This window comes from Rana temporaria, chromosome 12, assembly GCF_905171775.1.
Source record: "Rana temporaria chromosome 12, aRanTem1.1, whole genome shotgun sequence".
Taxonomy (NCBI): domain Eukaryota; kingdom Metazoa; phylum Chordata; class Amphibia; order Anura; family Ranidae; genus Rana; species Rana temporaria.
The window spans coordinates 26,502,139-26,522,258 of NC_053500.1; the positions used below are offsets into that span (position 1 = coordinate 26,502,139).

At 46.4% G+C, this 20,120-nt stretch overlaps 1 protein-coding gene across 1 annotated transcript in view; it reads right to left on the bottom strand.

Annotated features, from left to right (window-relative positions):
- Positions 1–20,120, bottom strand: part of CRHR1 (corticotropin releasing hormone receptor 1) — a 176,038-nt gene that overhangs the window by 68,230 nt on the left and 87,688 nt on the right. The window contains exon 3 of the mRNA XM_040329804.1: positions 2,472–2,553. Within this exon, the coding sequence (XP_040185738.1) occupies positions 2,472–2,553 (82 nt within the window). The remainder of the gene's footprint in view (positions 1–2,471; positions 2,554–20,120) is intronic.

Genomic DNA, 20,120 nt, shown 5'->3' on the forward strand with positions numbered 1-20,120 from the left:
TGTCTATTTTAAATGTCCATTTTTTTTATTTGGATAGGATATGGAATGGTTAAAATCCCTGTCCAATTTTTTTGGCAGTTCGTGTCTGATTGGAGAGCTCTTCCGTCACCTCTTGTCCTAAGGCAGACCATACACGGTTCAAATCCCAGCTGGTTCCTGCCAAGATTCGAATTGTGTATGGGCAGGCTGAATGTACCAAGTTGACTGATCCCTGAACTTGGATACAACCAGCATGCCAGGTTTTACCTGCAATTACTGCTAGCTGATGCTATAGACGTTAACAATAATAGTCATTTTTGGTAGCAAGCCTGCAGGAGTGCCACAGTAGAAATTGGCTTCCTATGGTTGCACACCAAGAAGAGGGAGAGCCAGAAGTACATGTTTGTTATTTTAAAAGTAAAAAAAAAATACTTTACAAATGCTTTAACCTTTCCCAATTCTATTAACTACTTGCCGACCACCCACCGCAGATATACTGCGGCAAGGTGGTTTGGCTGTGCAAATCGCTGTACGGTGCACTAGCATTCGTGGGTGCGCACACGCCACTGGTGGCATGCGCACGCTCCAATTGGCTAATCAGTGTGTCCGGCGGACTCATTCCCCGCAGAGACAGAGCAGATCTGCCAAAGTAGACAAGGCAGATCATCGTTCTGTCAGGGGATGACACTGGGATCTGTCTTCCTGCTAAGCTAACGCCCCTGATGTTAACCCCTTCCCTGCCAGTGTTATTAGTATAATGTCAGTGCATATTTTTAGCACTGATCACTAGCCCCCATTCACACCTAGGCGTTTTTACGCCTGTAGTGCTACGCCGCTGCCGCCAGAGGGATGAAAACACATGTCCCTCTATGGAGATGGTTCACATCTCCACGCTGAACGCCGGACGCCTGCCGCCTGAAAAAAGGTCCAGGACCTTTTTTTCAGGCGGCTTTCGGCGTTCGGCTAGGAGATGGGAAGCATCTCCATAGAGGGGGTCAATCTGGGGCACATCTAGGCGGACAATACCGGCGTTTTGTCGCCGCAAATCGCGGTACAAAACGCCTCTATTTGTACCGCGATTTGCATTGACAAAACGCCGCAAATTTGTCTGCCTAGGTGTGAATGGAGCCTTAATGTCACTGGTTCCCAAACCAGTGTCAAAAATGTCAGTTAGGTGTCCGATCTGTTGCAGTCCCGCTAAAAACTAACAAATTTTTTCGGCAGTGCACATGTCTACCTCCCAATGCACGAAAATGCTGAAAAAAATAGACTTTCGTTCTTTCTAATCTTCGGATATTCCTTTCTTATTTTCGAATCTTCAGATATCCAAATTTTAGAATTCCACATTTTAGAATATCCGTATTTCTGAATTTCCAAATTTTAGAATTTCCGAATTTCAAAATGTTCTAATTTTTTAAATACGAATTTTTGAATTTATGAATTTTTGAAATTTATGAATTTTTGAATTTACGAATTTATGAAAAAAACTAGAAATGAAAACAAACACATTTTTTCGGCAAGGCACATGTCTACCTCCCAATGCACGGAAATGCTGAAAATTAGACATGTTGGGCTAGATTCAGGTAGGGGGATGTACAATTGTGCGGGCGTAGCGTATGTTATTTATGCTACGCCGCCGCAACTTACAGGAGCAAGTGCAGTATTCACAAAGAACTTGCTCCGTAAGTTGTGGCGGCGTAGCGTAAATGGGGCTGGCGTAAGCCCGCCTAATTCAAATGTGGAAGGGGGGGCGTGTTTTATGTTAATGTGTGATGACCTGACGTGATTGACGTTTTTTACGAACGGCGCATGCGCCGTCCGTGTACATATCCCAGTGTGCATTGCTCCCAAGTTCGCCGCAACGACGTATTGGTTTCGACGTGAACGTAAATTACGTCCAGCCCTATTCGCGAACGACTTACGCAAACAACGTAAAAAATAAAAAAATCGAAGCGGGAACGACGTCAATACTTAACATTGCGTGCGCCTCATAGAAGCAGGAGCAACGTTACGCCGAAAAAGCCTTACGCAAACAACGTAAAAAACTACCGCCGGGCGCACGTACGTTTGTGAATCGGTGTAACTAGGTAATTTGCATACTCTATGCCGAAAACGACGGAAGCGCCACCTAGCGGCCAGCGTTAATATGCACCCTAAGATACGACGACGTAAGAGACTTACGCCAGTCGGATCTTAGGCTAATGTCGGCGTATCTAGCTTTCTGAATACAGAAAGAAGATACGCCGGTGCAGCTTTGAATTTACATGGCGTATCTATGGATACGCCGGCGTAAATCATTGCTGAATCTAGCCCGTTTTATTTTTCAGTGTCTGCTTAAAGTGATTTTAAACACTTGAGATGACAATTTTACTTTAATCTTTATCTTTAGTACACATCCATTAACTGTACAGTACATTAAAGCAGTAACTAGGATGTTTAAACACCAAAGGCTGAATCACCGGCATACACTTCCTGAGCATCTTACTACTCACCTGTGATGTTTGAGCTACTATGGAGATTTTCGCATTGGTCCTGGATAGAGGTTAACGCAAGACTGACCCCCGCTGTGATGACCTTTAAGAAGAAAAAGAGAAGTTATCTTTTGATTATAGCTGATATCTCAGTTCACCGTATTACTCATATAGGACATACCATTTAAAAGTCCAGAGAAAAACGTATAAAACTGCAGAAATACTAGACTTTATATTAAAGTGGATGTAAACCCTCACATATACCCAGTGAAGTGAGCAGCCTCAGATGATACACAGAGATGAAACACACTTCCCTACATAAGTTTTACATGTATAGCTGCTGTTGTCTTCACCTTTATATACTGTTTAGAATGTGCATGTCCTGTTCCAGCAGGGGAGGGGAGTCTTTCCATACACTGTGAGGCAGCTGATTGGAGGAAAGGCACACGCCCCCTCTCCTCATAGGCAGAGACTTGCAGAGCTGTGCTGTGAATTGCCAACCAGTCTGCTAATCTATTGCTAGCACCCGCCCTGACACAAACTTCAGGCTGGTTTTATCATATGTGTCAGAGAACTTGTCTGAAGTTCTCATGCTGATAACAGAAGAATGGAGCAGGAGAAAGCCACGGGACTTAGGGCTTTGGAAAGAGATAAGAAAACACTGCGGCTGAAATTTAATGAATCAGGTTTACATCCACTTTAGCAGAATTCAAACCAAGTGACAATGAATTTGATAACCTAGACAGAAAATGAAGGAGAATCTCCTGAACAGGGACACAGACTGCAATAGAAGACAGGAGTTTGTTTGAGGACCTCTGTCAAGTTCAAATTGTTGTGGGCACCAGGGCTGCTGTTAGAAATCACGGGGCCCCATACTGCTTACCTGATAGGGCACTACTCTCTCCTCAGAAAATATTAAATAATTTTTTCCCTAAATCATTATTATATGACATGTTTACCGTCCCCCCTTCTCCACTCTCCATCCTGGAACATCCCCTTGTGTGCTCACAGCAGCTGCCAGCAGGAGAGCAGGGAAGCTGGCCAAGCTATTGTGGAAAGGGATGCACAGGGGGGCCTAAAAGGCATAGGGATGGAGGCCTGGATGCTAGAACTGATCTCCCTGCAACACAGCTGGAGGGAGGGAGCGGAAGAAAAACTGACAGCGCTGTAGGGGAAGGGAGAAGAGAATCAGTGTCTGCAGTAAGGTAGTACAGCTGGTTCTCCTGCTCAGCAGGTGCCTAGACCCCCTTTTGAACTGATGGGGCCTGGGTCCAGTACAAGAGGGCTGGCTGCATTGCCTTATCAGCGGCCCTGGTTGGCACCCTGAATTGAGAGATATAATTGGGCTCTGTATTTTTATATAGGCCTTTTTAACCACAGGGATTTGTTACTTAAAGTCCAACACTGGGGACAGCAACCTTACCTGGATTGACACATTTAAAAATTCCTTATTCTCAAAAGCCACCTCCCATCATGTGGGCTTTTTTTTCTTTGTGTGTTAAATCTGCTCATTTACATGCAAGGAACAGTTCAGCTCTTTCTGTACTTCTGGGCACTCAGATGTAAGTGCTGCAGGTCTTATAAAAACCAGCATTGCAGTCATGTCGCCACCACCTCTCCTTCTGCCCATTCACAAAACACACAGCCTCACAGTCATATTGGTCCATGAAAGAGTTCCCTTCACTGGAACTAAGGGGTCAAGCCCAACCCCTGAAAAACAACCCCACACAATCCCCCCTCCACCAAATGATTTGGACCAATGCACAAAGCAAGGACCATAAAGACATGGATGAGCGAGTTTGGGGTGGAGGAACTTGACTGGTCTGCACAGAGTCCTGACCTCAACCCGATAGAACACCTTTGGGATGAATTTGATTGGAGACTGCAAGCCAGACCTTCTCGTCCAACATTAGTGTCTTACCCCTCACAAATGTGCTTCAGGAAGAAAGGTCAAATATTCCCATAGACACACTCCTAAACCTTGTGGACAGCTTTCCCAGAAGAGTTGAAGCTGTTAGAGCTGCAAAGGGAGGGCCAACTCAATATTGAACCCTACAGACTAAGACTGAGATGCCATTAAACTTCATGTGAGTGTAAAGGCAGGTATCCCAATACTTTTGGCAATACAGTGTATGTACAATTAACAAACTAAAGAGGTGAAAGAGGTTGTATGAATTCAGTCAAGGTAGCAACTGTCAGACCTCAATGGACATTTGACCCCTAAAGAGTCAGACTTACAGACAATTTAAGGAAACGTAAGTGGATGCACCCTAAGGGCCAGATCCTCAAAAGAGATACGGCGGCGTAACTGCTGTTACGCCGTCGTATCCCTGGTCCTAACTATGGAACTGATCCACAGACTCAGTTTCCCATAGTTAGGACGAAGATCCGACATGTGTAATTGAATTACACTGTCGGATCTTAAGGATGCAATTCTAGGCCGGCCGCTAGGTGGCGAGGCCATTGAGGCCGGCGTAGAATATGCAAATGACCAGTTACGGCGATCCACGAACGCTCCGACGGGCCCGACGCTCTAAATCTACGTCGTTTACGTCGAGTTCCGCCGCGTAAAACTAGGGCTAAGCCCTAGTTGTCCTAAGCCATGTTAAGTATGGCCGTCGTTCCCGCGTCGAATTTTAAATTCTACGTCGTTTGCGTAAGACGTCCGTGAATGGCGCTGGACGCCATTTACGGTAACGTCTAAGCAAATGACGTCGGAGCGACGTCAGTTAGCGCAATGCACGTCGGGTAATTTACCCGACGGAGCATGCGCAGTACGTCCGGCGCGGGAGCGCGCCTAATTTAAATGGGACTCGCCCATTTGAATAGGAACGCCTTGCGCCGGACGGATTTAAGTTACAGCGCCGCAAAATTCCAGGTAAGTGCTTTGTGGATCGGCACCTAACTTTGGAATTTTGCGGCGGAGTAACTTAAATCAGAAAAGTTACGTTGCGCCAAGGCTTTGTGGATAACCCCCTAAATCTTTTGTAAGTAAACATGCAGTCATCGTTTAAAAGATATCAAAATATCTGAATATACTTAGGGCCAGATCCACGTACAGCGAGCGCAACTTAAATATTCGGATCTAAGTTACACCGCCGCAAAATCTCTACCTAAGTGCCCGATCCACAAAGCACTTACCTAGAAATTTGCAGCGGTGTAACTTAAATCCGTCCGGCACAAGGCGTGCCCAATCTAATGGGGCGAGTCCCATTTAAATTAGGCGCGCTCCCGCGCCGGACGTGCAGCGCATGCTCCCATTGCGATTTTCCCGACGTGCTTTGCGCGAAGTTACGTTGCGCCGAGTTTTGAGAATCGCGACGGGCGTAAAAGAAAAAAAAAGAGTTGCGGCGGGAAAAAAAAATGTTTTTTAAAAAATTTGACAGCGACGCGGGAAAGAAGGATATACTTTTACATGGTGTACTAAGTTTACACTTTGTAAAAGTAGCCCTAATTTTGCGACGGCAAACTAACACTTACGGAAAAAAAACGAAGGGAAAAAGCTTCGTGGATCTCCGTAAGTTCTAATTTGCATACCCGACGCGGAATTTCGACGAGAAATGCCCCCAGCGGTGGCCGAGGTACTGCATCCTAAGATCAGACAGTGTAAAAGTATTACACCTGCCGGATCTTAGGAATATCTATGCGTAACTGATTCTGTGAATCAGCCGCATAGATAGAAACAGGGATACGACGGCGTATCAGTAGATACGCCTGCGTATCCCTTTTGTGGATCTGGCCCTAAGTTCTGATTGGTACACAGGTAAGAGCACTCACTTTACCTCACTAAGCATCATTATCATGGATAGCACTTGCCTGTAAATATATCCTTTTTTGCCTTTTAGCCAGTTTACAGCTAAAGTAAGCTGAACTTCTCTCCTGAGCAAAACAGGCCCTTGAATTGGCCTTAGAGAATAGCTGCAAGCAGCCGGCTGATCTATTGCCGGCTTTGGACTGCGTGTCCATAATTTGTCAGAAATACAGCATAGGCTCTGGCACTTATGGGCTGACTATGTAGCAAAAAGAAGATCTTTAAAACACTGACAAATGGCAGTTAAAGTGATTGTAAACGATCACCTTGTAAAACAATCCATTCCTTTTAAAAATTGAAATGAAAGGCAAAAATGGCAAATACCCTTTTTTTCTTTTTTAGAAGTGATCACATTCCCTCTGTTCACAGCTGCATAAGAGCTTGGGAGGAGAAACAGCAGCACACTGAGCTTTCTAGTGAAAGGCTGTGCTGGGGGGGGCGGGGTTTAAGTAGAAGTCTGATCATTGGAGGAGAGCAGGCTAAGTTCCCAGCATAGTTAGAGAACTGACCGAGACTCAGCCTTTAGAGCTCAGACCACTCAGCTGTCGGTTAATTGCCAGCATTCATCATTCCACAGGGACTCACCTCATGACAATATCCTGCTTGTCAGCCAGCTCTGCTGGCTACTTAACCAGTTCCCGACCTCCTCATGTACATATACGTCAGCAGAATGGCACGGACAGGCACATGTACGTACCTGTACGTCCTCTGCTAGACGTGGGTGGGGGGGGTCCGATCGGGACCCCCCCCGGTACATGCGGAGGTCGGGTCCGCTCGGGGAGCGATCCGGGACGACGGCGCGGCTATTTGTTTTTAGCCGCTCCGTCGCGATCGCTCCCCGGAGCTGAAGAACGGGGAGAGCCGTGTGTAAACACGGCTTCCCCGTGCTTCACTGTGGCGGCGCATCGATCGAGTGATCCCTTATATAGGGAAGACTCGATCGATGGTGTCAGTCCTACAGCCACACCCCCCTACACTAGTAAACACACACACAGTGTACACCAAATCCTACAGCGCCCCCTGTGTTTAACTCCCAAACTGCAACTGTCATTTTCACAATAAAGAATGCAATTTAAATGCATTTTTTGCTGTGAAAATGACAATGGTCCCAAAAATGTGTCAAAATTGTCCGAAGTGTCCGCCATAATGTCGCAGTCACGAAAAAAATCGCTGATCGCCGCCATTAGTAGTAAAAAAAAATAAAAAAAAATAAAAATGCAAAAAAACTATCCCCTATTTTGTAAACACTATAAATTTTGCGCAAACCAACCGATAAACGATTATTGCGATTTTTTTTTACCAAAAATAGGTAGAAGAATACGTATCGGCCTAAACTGAGGAAAAAAAAAATGTATATATGTTTTTGGGGGATATTTATTACAGCAAAAAGTAAAAAATATTGCATTTTTTTCAAAATTGTCGCTCTATTTTTGTTTATAGCGCAAAAAATAAAAACCGCAGAGGTGATCAAATACCACCAAAAGAAAGCTCTATTTGTGGGGAAAAAAGGACGCCAATTTTGTTTGGGAGCCACGTCGCACGACCGCGCAATTGTCTGTTAAAGCGACGCAGTCCCGAACTGTAAAAACCCCTTGGGTCTTTAGGCAGCAATATGGTCCGGGGCTTAAGTGGTTAAACTTCCTGGATTAGATCTCTTGTGCCTTCGCCTTGGTCAACATATCTGGATACTCTCTGCTGTGTTTTCCTGGTAAAGACTTTGCCTAGCTGACTTCCCTTCTGGTTCCTGATTCCATACATCCCAACTTTTTAAAGTGGGAATGAGGGACATTAGCAAAAGTATTTCGGCATAGGACACACACCCTGCCACGCCCCCTTAAAGGAGACTTATATAAAAAAAATGATTAGGTAAACCCACAAGTGCTTTTTTTAAAACTGCTATTTCTTTATACTGGCTTTTTCGAAATTTACAAATGCAGCAATTTAGAAATTAGATGAAAGGTTTAGCACTGGGAAACACTTTTTGAAAGATAAAAAGCACATTTTTTTTATACAACTATAGAGATCAGACCAAAATGAGGGACAAATTAGGAGGAACGAAGGACAGAGGGACAATGTTCCAAATCACGGACAGTCCCTTCAAATCAGGGACAGTTGGGAGCTTTGCCTGATTCCACTGCTTCTGACTACGCTAATCTCTGGATTCCTTGTGTACTGGCTTGTTCTGACTACCCGCTCTGGTTACCGAACCCTGGCTATGTTTTGACCATATTTATTTTGTTTTGTACTATTTTACCATTTTATTAAAGTGCGATTTTTACTGCACTTCTGTCTCAGTCTGATTCTTGGTTCCTGACAGGGGTGCTCTGCTGCTTAGCGTGGTCAGTTTTTAATATTGAAGCAGAGAGACAGACAGGAACACCAGGGATTTCACAAGGAGGCAATACAAGGAGAACAGGATACTTCCTTATACAAGTACTTGGTACAGCAGGCACATACAGGTATCAGGAATATGAAATGTGTTTACATACTCTTTAAACATGAACCTGTCAGCCATTTTAAACCATACAAGAAGACTGATCATAAATTAAAGCGGGGGTTCACCCTAAGATTTTTTTTTCTAGCATGCCATCAAGCATACTAGCGCGAGCTAGAGTATGCCTTTATTTTATTTTTTGGCCCCGTACTCACAGTTTAATGCCGTAGTGAAGTTTCAGACTCCCTCGGGGAGTAGGCGTTCCTATCAAGAGGGGAACATGAGTGACGGCCAGCTATGGCGCGTCACGCTTCTCTGGAAATAGCCAAAATAGGACTTGGCTCTTCACTGCGCCTGCGCCTAGTCTGTGCGCAGGCGCCGTATAGCGCCGTGAAGAGCCGAGACCTACTCCGGCTATTTTCGGGAATCGTGATGTGCCATAGCCGGCCGTCAATCATCTTCCCTCTCCATAGGAATGCCCATTCCCCGCGGGGAGTCTGAAACTTCACTATGGGATTAAACTGTGAGTACGGCGCCAAAAAAATAAATAAAGGCATACTGTAGCTCACGCTAGTATGCTGTATTTTATGGTAGAATGTTGTTATTTAGGGTGAACCACCGCTTTAAGCAAATAAAATGAGACAAGGCAAATATATGGACCCAATAATGTCAACGGGAAGACTATCCTTTTACCTTTGGCCTTCAGTAGCACATGGTTGTAATGTAAAAAGATTACGACTTACACCCCAAATTTGAGGTTTCTGTTTGCACGTCTAAATAATATTCTGTCTATCTGGGTCTTTACTTATTACTTTGTTGCTCCTCATATAAAGTTGTTATCTGAGTTATGGTGCAATCTGTTCCAAGCCTTTATGACAGTGAATGGTTAGAAGGCCTATTCTGTGGGATTCGAGTGATCGGTTTGTTACATGGATGTGACACGCATCTCCATGCCTCCATTAGGTCTCATTTGTTGCCTTAATTGGGCCCAAACAAGGACAGCAGAATGTCTGCATTGTGCTAATCATTTAAATCAGTGGAGGAAATGCATGGTCGGCCACCACTAAGTGACAATATCAGTGCTGACAAAATCAACATGCCAGATGAATGATGCCCACCTGCCAACGTGGCAGCAGCCATACCAATGATGCCCATGACCTGCTAAATTTGTACTGTTCCTTCCTTCTTTTGAAAGGATAACACTGAACTCCAGGGATATCAGAAAATTATCGTATAATCTAGTTATGTACTCATAAAAATAATCATCATAAACACAGCTAGTATAACTACCTTAATCTGCCTTTATATTAGCCTTCTAAAAACCCCTCGAGAAGCAGGACTCTCCTGTGGAGAAGGGGGGGGGGGGGTGAAAACTGTTTTAGCCAATTAGGGTCTCAGTCTGACACACAGAGCTTAGCAACAGGTGGAGAGAGCAAAGTGCGCAATGTGATGATGGCCTAAATTAATTTGGTGATATTTCCTATGTCTACTTAATAAAGCTTATGTTACCTTCACCTTGAAAAACCTCCCATTCAGTTTAAAATAGAAATGAAAGGCAAAACATTTGTTTATATGTAGCATTACACCCGGAGGAGCAGCTGGATGTTTGGGGCGGCACATTACCTCATGGCTCCTCCAAATTCCTAGGGGTGATGTGATGCGTATTTCATATAGTAGAAGTAAAGGAATGTCTATGACAGGTGCTCTTTGCTGTGCTCTTTATTACCCAGCCGGGTAAAAACAGTAAACTTGTGGTGAGGAAAGTAAAGTTGAAGAAGAAAGGAGAACTGCAGATTCAGGCGTAATGATAGGAAAACAGTCCTGCTCCCAAACGTAACACTTCTCTGCGCCACTCCCGCCAGGGGGTTTACTGTACCCGGACAGGCCTCTCTCACTGACCTGACAGCCGGAGTATCACTCGGACAATTGTAGGATAAAGTCTCTGCCACAGACCCTCCTCGGTGAACTTGAACTTGAGGAAAAGTCTCTGCCGCAGACCTTCCTCGGTGAGCCTCAGAGAGACACCTCTGCCACAGACCTTCCTCGGTGAGCCTCAGAGAGACACCTCTGCCACAGACCTTCCTCGGTGAGCCTCAGAAAGATACCTCTGCCACAGGCCCTCTCTGGATTGAATTCCTGGAGACATCCCTCCTTAGATGAGTTTCGCCTGGATCTCCTTCAACTTGTCACCCAGGTACCGACTGACAGGTGATCAATCCCTCAGTGTCCGGCTACCTCGATCCCCAGTGCTTTGTCCAGGCCCTTTTGAACCGGCAGCCTCTCAATGCCTGACTCCCCACCGAACAGCAGTACAGCTTGGGATCCTCAAAGTGGGAACCCAGTCACTCACTGGGTCCCCGTCGCTGTTCAGATGCTCCGGGCCAACATGGCCCCGGAACCAGGAACACCGCGTAGTTCGCATGCCCCGGCCAGGTAGGCCATAACAACGGGGCACCGTGATGTGGCCACCCTAAAGGTGGGTGCCACACTGGACGAAGCAGACCCAGAACCAATGGCGTCTGCCTCATACATACCCCTCCCCAGCATGCACAGCAAGGTCAAACCCTCCCAATTGGCTGCTGGGAAAGAGCACCCAAACCTTGAATCCATTGCTGCCACCTGCAGCACCAGGGTTGGAAGAACACCCCAGTACAACAGAATAAGCCCGCAGCACAGCCAAGCTGAGACAGAGACCCTGTTTTGCACTTAACAATCTGGATCAGAGTCTAACTACACTCTGATCTTACCCTTAAATTTAACTAGCACCGGTACCATAAAGTACACAGGCTCTACATATAGATATACAGTGCCTCAAAAAAAGTATTCATACCCCTTGAAATTATCCACATTTTGTCATGTTACAACCAAAAATGTAAATGTATTTTATTGGGATTTTATGCAGTGGCGTCACTAGGGTTGGTGTTACCCCCCCCCCACCAACTATAGTCCCCCCTTAGTACAGACCCCCATTTGGCCTATTAACAGACTTCAATACATTGCGATCTCGCAGTGCATTATGGGGCGTGCTGCAGCACTCGCATTTGCCCCGAACGCTCCATATGTTCGGTTCGTTTGCGAGCAAACGAACACCCGATCTTCGAGTTCAACTTACGTTTGGCTCGAACCGTGGGCTTGCGCAATACAAGAACACATACTATATATGCAATGCCCAAGTTTAAAGCCCACCTCCTGGATGCGCATATACTGTATGTGTTACCATGTTGTAAGGGGTTAAAGAATGTAAAATGTTAATTTTTTTTTAGTCATGCCCAGAAGCCATTTGGTCACCAGCTGGTGCTCAAATTTTTTGGGGGGCGCAAACAAACTGAAAAAAAAAAACCCATCAATGCAACCACTGTGCCCATCAAACAAAGCTACTGTGCCCATCAAACGCAGCCACTGCAGCGATAAATTGCTGCCAGTGTGCCCATCAATTGCTGACACTGTGCCCATCAATTGCTTCCAGTATGCCCATCAATTGCCGCTACTGTGCCCATCAATTGCCGCCAGTGTGCTCATCAATTGCCACTACTGTGCCCATCAATTGCCACTACTGTGCCCATCAATTGCCGCTACTGTACCCATCAAATTATGCCAGTGTGCTTCCCCCGCCCGCCCGGCACTTACCTGTCTCGGTGGGGCAGCGGTGACAGGTAACAGACCCGAGTACCTGATTGGCTGAGAGGCCGTTCAGTGTTAGGAAAGTGAATATTCATTTGCTTTCCTAACACAACGCTGAGTGAACAGCAAGCACCCAGCAGCATGGAGTCCGCAGTTCACCTTTTTGGACGCCTATTAGAGCCTATGATCTATTGATACGTCGCGTAAGTGCTACGAAGCGCCGGCGTATCTTCTTTCTGTATTCAGAAAGCAAGATACGCCAGAATTTTACTAAGATACGGCCGGCGTAAGGCTCTTACACCGTCGTATCTTAGGCTGCATATTTACGCTGGCCGCTAGGTGGCGCTTCCGTAGATTTCCAAGTCGAATATGCAAATTAGGTAGATACGCCGATTCAGAAACGTACGTCCGCCCGGTGCATTTTTTTACGTCGTTTACGTTACGCTTTTTCCGGCATAAAGTTACCCCTGCTATATGAGGGATATCCTATGTTAAGTATGGACGTCGTTCCCGCGTCGAATTTTGAAAATTTTTACGCCGTTCGCGTAAGTCGTTCGCGAATAGGGCTGTACGTAAGTTATGTTCACGTCTAAAGCAATGACGATTTGCGGCGTAATTTCGAGCATGCGCACTGGGATTCTTACGTTCGTAAAAAACGTCAAAAACGTGGGGTCACACTAACTTTAAACAAAACACGCCCACATCATCCACATTTGAATTAGGTGGGCTTACGCCGGACGACATATGTTACGCCGCCGTAACATAGGGCGCAAGTTCTTTCTGAATACAGAACTTGCGCCCTAATTTACGACGGCGTAACGTATCTGAGATACGTTACGCCCCGCGGATAGATACACCATTGTATCTGAATCTGGGCCAATAGCTCTAATCAGGTGCTTCCAAAAAATATCCCCCCGCTGGAATTCAGGTGCGCGGCGCCCGAAAATGCATAAATCTATCTATGGTGATAGAGAGGTGGCAGGAGAGAGGGGGCGGCGTCTGTGTGCCCCTTATGGACGCACCGCCATTGGTCCCCCTTTCCCGGGAAGCCTGGCTAAAGCTAAGTGCAATTACGACAAAGTGCAATGCTTGAGAGCACTTTGTGACATGTCTTTTAGGTTAGTGACTTAAAAACTGGTACAGCCAGTGGGTCTGCACAACCAGACAGGCCCCATATTTCTATGACGGGTGTTCTTTAACTATTAATTATATATGTAGAACCTTTGTATACATTTTTTTCCCTCTTTGTTACAGGACCTAATTACAGTGGTAGACCTTTTGGGCCAGATTCACAGTAGAAATACGCCGGCGTATCTACTGATACACCGGCGTATTTTCAAATTTGCTGCGTCGTATCTTTAGTTTGAATCCTCAAACAAAGATACGATGGCTTCTGGCTTCGATCCAACAGGCGTTTGGCTTCGTACGCCTTCGGATCGTAGGTGTAATACTTCGGCGCCCGCTGGGTGGAGTTTGCGTTGTTTTCCTGCGTCGGGTATGCTAATTAGCTGTTTACGGCGATCCACGAAGGTATGCGCGTTCGTCGCATTCTCTTACGTCGCCACTAGTCGGCTTTTCCCGGCGTATAGTTACGGCTGCTATTTCATGGCTTATATTTAGACTTGCCATGTAAGGCCCCATGCACACGAGACGCTGGTAAACTCGAGTTCAGAGGCATTTGGGCATTTTTTTCAACTGCCCCTGAACACATTTTATGTTATCCTATGTGTCCATGCACACATTCACGTTTTTTGCGTTTAAAGCAGTTGGGTTTAGGCTCGTTTTTTCAGACGCAAAATTTTCGGTTCAGACGGAAACGTTTTTGCATTTCAAAGCTTTGGGAGGGTCTACAATGTCTTTGTTATGAACGCTGATAGCCGCAAACGCAGTAAAACGCAGCTAAACGCAGGAAAACGCCGCAAAATTCGCAGCAAAAACGGGCGTTTTAAACGCCATTTTTTGCCTTTGAAAACTTGAGTTTACATGTGTTTGCATTTGCTTCTCGTGTGCATGGGGCCTTAAAATATGGCCGTCGTTCCCGCGTCGAATTTTAAATTTATTTTTTTTGCGTAAGTCGTCCGTGAATAAGAAAGGACGTAACGCAAGTCGGCGTTCAAAAAATTACGTCGGTGCGACGTCATTTCGCGCAAAGCACGGCGGGAAATTTCAAAACGGAGCATGCGCAGTACGTTCGGCGCCTAATTTAAATGATACACGCCCCATTTGAATTAGGCAGGCTTGCGCTGGACGGATTTACGCTACGCCGCCGCAAGTTTACAGGCAAGTGCTTTGTGAATCAAGCACTTGCCCGTAAAACTTGCAGCGGTGTAACGTAAATGCGATACGTTACGCCGCCGCAATTGTATGTGAATGTGGCCCTTTGTGTCTGGGTGGAGAAGAACGCTATTACAGAAGCCATGTTGGACACAGCATGGTTCGGCACACCCCTATCAATAAAAACCATTGGCTGAACTGACAGCACAATGGCAGGATGACGGATGGACCTCTCCAAACCTTTTTTACTTGAAAACACAGAATGCAAGCGTTGAATGTATATTTTTTCACCCAGTGTGACTGATAGCTCTGTCATCTGTGCAGTACAAAGAGATAGCCAAGGTGCAGGCTTGGGTGGAATGGAAAGAGAGGATGACAATACTGGAATAATGAGGAGACAATATCTAGGGAAGAGGGGTGTTGGGTGATAACACGGACAGCAGATGGGGTGGATAGTGTCAGGAAAATGGAGGAGATTGAGATAAAAGCCAAGATAAGGAGGATAGTGTCTGCTGTAGGAAAAAAGGAGAGGAGAGCGGGGGGAGGGAAGTAGAGACATGCGATATGATGGATTAATACAGAGGCCCTAATCGGTAACAGGCAGGCAGAGGAGTTCCGTATATATGGTGTCACGCCATATAGAGCATCACAATAGAGGCATACCAAGGGCCACATAAAAAGCTGGTACTGCATTGTGCAGCACAACTATGATATTCTCGGAGGTATAGCTAAAAAAATCGCAGATACTTGGCGTACAGTTTTACACCGGAACCTCTCATATCTCATACGACAACCGTGTTCCATTCAGCTGTTTAATATTATGGGCTGCCGTTTGCTTTCTTTCAATAAACCCACAAGAGACTCACTGGCAGATGAAAGAACAGAAAAGGGCAATCTGCCCTATCCTGTACAGAAAGAAATGTGGGCACACAGCTGTTATGCTAAAGGGAGTAGTTAGGCGTCCTGACCTTCCTCATCTGAAGCAGATGACAGCATTTGATGGCACAGAGGCAGAAATTGATGGGCATAGTGGCAGCATTTGATGGCACAGTGGCAGCATTTTAGGGTGCAGTGGCAGCATTTGGTGGGCACAGTGGCAGCATTGATGGCACAATGGCAGCATTTTATGGGCACAGTGGCAGCATTTGATAGCACAGTGGCAGCTTTTGATAAGCACAGTGGCTGTTTTTTTTGGGCACAGTGGCTTCAATTGATGGGTACAGCGGTGGCATTTGATGGGCACAGTGGTGGAAATTGATGGGCACAGTGGTTGCATTTGATGGAACAGTGGCTGCAATTGATGGGCACAGTGGTGGCATTTGATGGGCACAGTGGCAGAGTTTGATGGCACAGTGGCAGCGTTTGATGAGCACAGTGGCTGTGTTTGATGGCACAGTTGCTGCGATTGATGGGCACAGTGGTGGCATTTGATGGGCACAGTGGCATCATTTGATGGCATGGTGACAGCAGTTGATGGGCACAGTGTCAGCATTTGATGGCACGGTGGCAGCGTTTGATGGGCACAGCGGCTGCTTTTGATTGGCACAGTGGCTGCTATTGATGAGCACACTGGCGGCATTTGATGGGCACAGCGGCTGCATTTGATGGGCACACTGGCAGCATTTAATGGGCACAGTGGCTGCGTTTGATGGGCACAGTGGCTGCAATTGATGGGCACAGTGGCTGCAATTGATGGGCACAGTGGTGGCATTTGATGGGCACAGTGGTGGCATTTGATGGACACAGTGGCTGCAAATGATGGGCACAATGGCTGCAAATGATGGGCAAAGTGGCTGTGTTTGATGGCACAGTGGCTGCAATTGATGGGCACAGCTGGCTGCATTTGATAGCACAGTGGCTGCATTTGATGGCACAGTGGCTGCAATTGATGGACGCAGAGGCTGTGTTTGATGGGCACAGTGGCTTCGTTTGATGGGCACAGTGAGACTACAATTGATGTTTTTTTTTTAGTTTGTTTACCCTCCCCCCCCAAACAGTTTTGAGCACCAGCTGCCACTGTGCACCTTCACACCCCTTTGTTCCTCCTACACTTTATCATTTTGAAGTCAACACTGCTCCAGGTACTTGTGCTCCTCCCACAATCTCTCACACCTGCATGTACCAATACAACAAAAAGATTCTGGACGGCTCCACTCCACTTTATTGCTACATGTGACAGAAAAACAGCACAAAGAGCTTAGTCAAAATGATGTCAAATGGATTATGACTAAGGTAAGTACATTTACGTCACAACTTTGATGTTAAATACCATTGTTATGGCAGCAGCTAGCTGCCATAACCCCAGTATCATTTTGTTCTATGGACGATTCGGCATCGGTTAAAAGTGGTCCCACTGGCAGATTCACCACAGGATCACTTTTAGAGGCGGCGGGGGCGGGAGAGGTGCCCCCTCTCCCGTTGCCTCTCGGACGTTTTCCGAGCTTACCAGAGCCATCGATATAATACGTGTTTTTGGTGAAATTTATGGGTGCTTCCATTGCATGGGATGGGAAATGGGAATGGGATATCATGTGATCTTCTCCCATGGATGCAGATTTCAGGCCTGATACATACCTCCCAACATTTAAAAAGTCCACTGCGGGACAGTTGTTGAGCGGGGGGGGGGGGGGGGTTGATCGAAGTTGTTCCGCAGGGTTGGGATCGAAGTTGTTGAGTGGGGGGGTTCGAAGTTGTTGAGTGGGGGGTGTCGAGGTTGTTGAGCGCGGGGGGGGCGAAGTGGATGCCTCTCACCTTTGCACAGCATGTCTCCTTCCTCTGCAGTCATCTCATCGACGCGCCGCAGTACATTCGCTACGCCCGCCTCCTCCAACAGTACGGCTGCCGTTCAGCTCCGCCCGCCTCCTCCTATAGGCTGCCATTCAGCTCCGCCCGCCTCCTCCTATAGGCTGCCATTCAGCTCCACCCGCCTCCTCCAGCAGAACTGCCCATTCAGCTCCACCCGCCTCCTCCTACAGTACTGAGCAGGGGGGAGCTTGGATCCTCACAGTGCGGGACTGCGGGAATATGCAGTCAGTGCGGGATAATCCCGCAGAATCCGTGCTTGTTGGGAGGTATGCAATCACCAGGCCACAGCACAGTCACATGGGGAGGGGAGGGCCTCTAACCCTGTGTAAGCTCTGACAAAGACACACAGACTAACACAGGGCATAAACAGGGCTTAGGCACAGGGTTCCAACAGACAAACAGAGCGGGAGGGGGAATGAGGGGAACAAGGGGAGGGTGAGTATAAGTGGGTGGGCTGCCCTCTCTTTAAACACACAAGTGTTATGCCATTTTCTATTGAATATAACCTCTAGAAACAGGCATGTGACTAATGATGTCTTCCCGGTGTAATTGTGCATGCAGCAAGTGACAGCGCAAGCAAGCCTATACTGTATATGTGAAAAATTTACTCACAACTTATAACATGATTTATTCATATCCTTTTTTTCATAATGTCAGTTTCTCTCTATTTTTAGCAGCGTTCATTACCAGCTCTGCTCCAGGATACGCTCTGTTGAGTTCTATATTAAAAATGACCAGGGTACAAACATCTTTCCTTTTCCTCTTGTTGATATAAGTGAGAAGGAGCAAAAACAATTAAGGTCAGTGCCATATAAAATCATTCAGCAGCTCCTGTTAAATTGTGCATAAAGCACAACACACACCACCCACCTGTCATTTGTTCTGATCCCTGTGAATGGTTCAAGGAGACATACAATATATTTATATATATATATATATATATATATATATATATATATATATAGCATCATAAATTTGGATTACCGTATTTATCTTCATATAACGCGCCCCCCGGCGTATAGCGCGCACCCCCAACCTAGAAGGAAAATTCCTGAAAAAAAAAAGAAATACTTACAGTTTGGATGCCCCTCGTCGGTGTCTTGCCCAGCGTCCATCGGCGGCCTTGTCTGGTCCGGCGTCCTTCTGTGGCCATCGTGGTGTCCTCCCCGCTGAGTTTTTCAGTCAAAACCCGCTTCCCGTGCTGTGTTTAAACCACTCCGCCAAAATATACCGAGCGCAGTACACTCGGGCACGCTCGGCTCCTCTCGCGTAAAGGACGTACAGGACGCACAGGACGTGACCGCGAGCGGAGCCGAGCCTGCCCGAGTGTACCTGAGTGTACTACGATCGGAGTACACTCGGGGGAGTGGTTCAAACACAGCACGGGAAGCGGGGATCGGCGTATAACGCGCACCCACGATTTCCCTCTGATTTTCAGGGGGAAAAATTGCGCGTTATACACCGATAAATACGGTATATAGGTAGTGTTCATAAAACTGCAATATGACATAGGTGACAGCTGTGCCTAGTTTTTAGAGATGGTCCTTGGTTTTACAAACCTTCTATTAGATGTTTTTGCGAACATGGAAATGTCCTTGGCTTTCATAGCCAAAGGTTCTTTATTCACTTCATATTGCTTATTACTATTATTTTTTTAAATTTGAACCATAAAACAGCAAAAAAACTCTCATGCCTCGTACACACGACCAGTTTTCCGGTCGAGAAAACTGCCATGACTGCTTTTGGCCGTGAAAACTGGCCATGTGTATGCTTCATGGCAGTTTTCTCGACAGGAAAACCACCGGGGGTCCCGGCGGGAAAAATGAGAACATGTTCTCTTTTTTCCTGCCACGATTCCCGGCGGTCTTTTTCCCAGCAGTTTTCCTATGGGAAACACTGCGGTGGAGCGTACACACGGCCAGGTTTCCCAGCCCAAGCTCTGATGGCAGTTTTCTCGGCTTTCCCCTCTGGTTTCCCGGGGATTAAAAGTCCGCCGGGAAACCCGTACGTGTATATGGGGCATATCAGCTAGAAACCCCTAAAAATCTTGGCCAGTTAAATCCCAACTCCATCTCTGCCGGGTTCACATCAGTGTACTGCGGTTCGGTTTCAGTGCAATTGTATTGCATTTTAGATATAGTTCTAGGTGAGCTACCATTGACTTCTATTAGACCCTGCGTTTTCATGAAAGCACATCAAAGTCCTGCATGCTTCATCTTTAATGCGCTTCCAGAATATACGCGGTCTAATAGAAGTCAATGGGAGCGCACTTAAAATAGTGTGTAAAACGCGTATATAACCATCGCTGCACACAAACAACAGTGCCCCTGTGTGAACCCGACATTAAATTTAAAAAAATAAGTAACCCTGTATGTTAAAACATTTAAAGCGGTAGTTCACCCTAAAAAACAAGTTTCTACCATGAAATCCAGCATACTAGCGTGAGCTACAGTATGCCTTTATTTTATTTTTTTTGCGCCGTACTCACAGTTTAATCCCGTAGTTACGTTTCAGACTCCCCGCGGGGAATGGGCGTTCCTATGCAGAGGGGAACATGATTGACGGCCGGCTATGGCGCGTCACGCTTTCCGAAAATAGCCGGAGTAGGACTCGGCTCTTCACGGCGCTATACGGCGCCTGCGCACAGACTAGGAGCTGACTGCGCAGGCGCCATTCTTATACAGTACTGTGGAATTAATGTATCATAGATTTCTTGAGGGATATT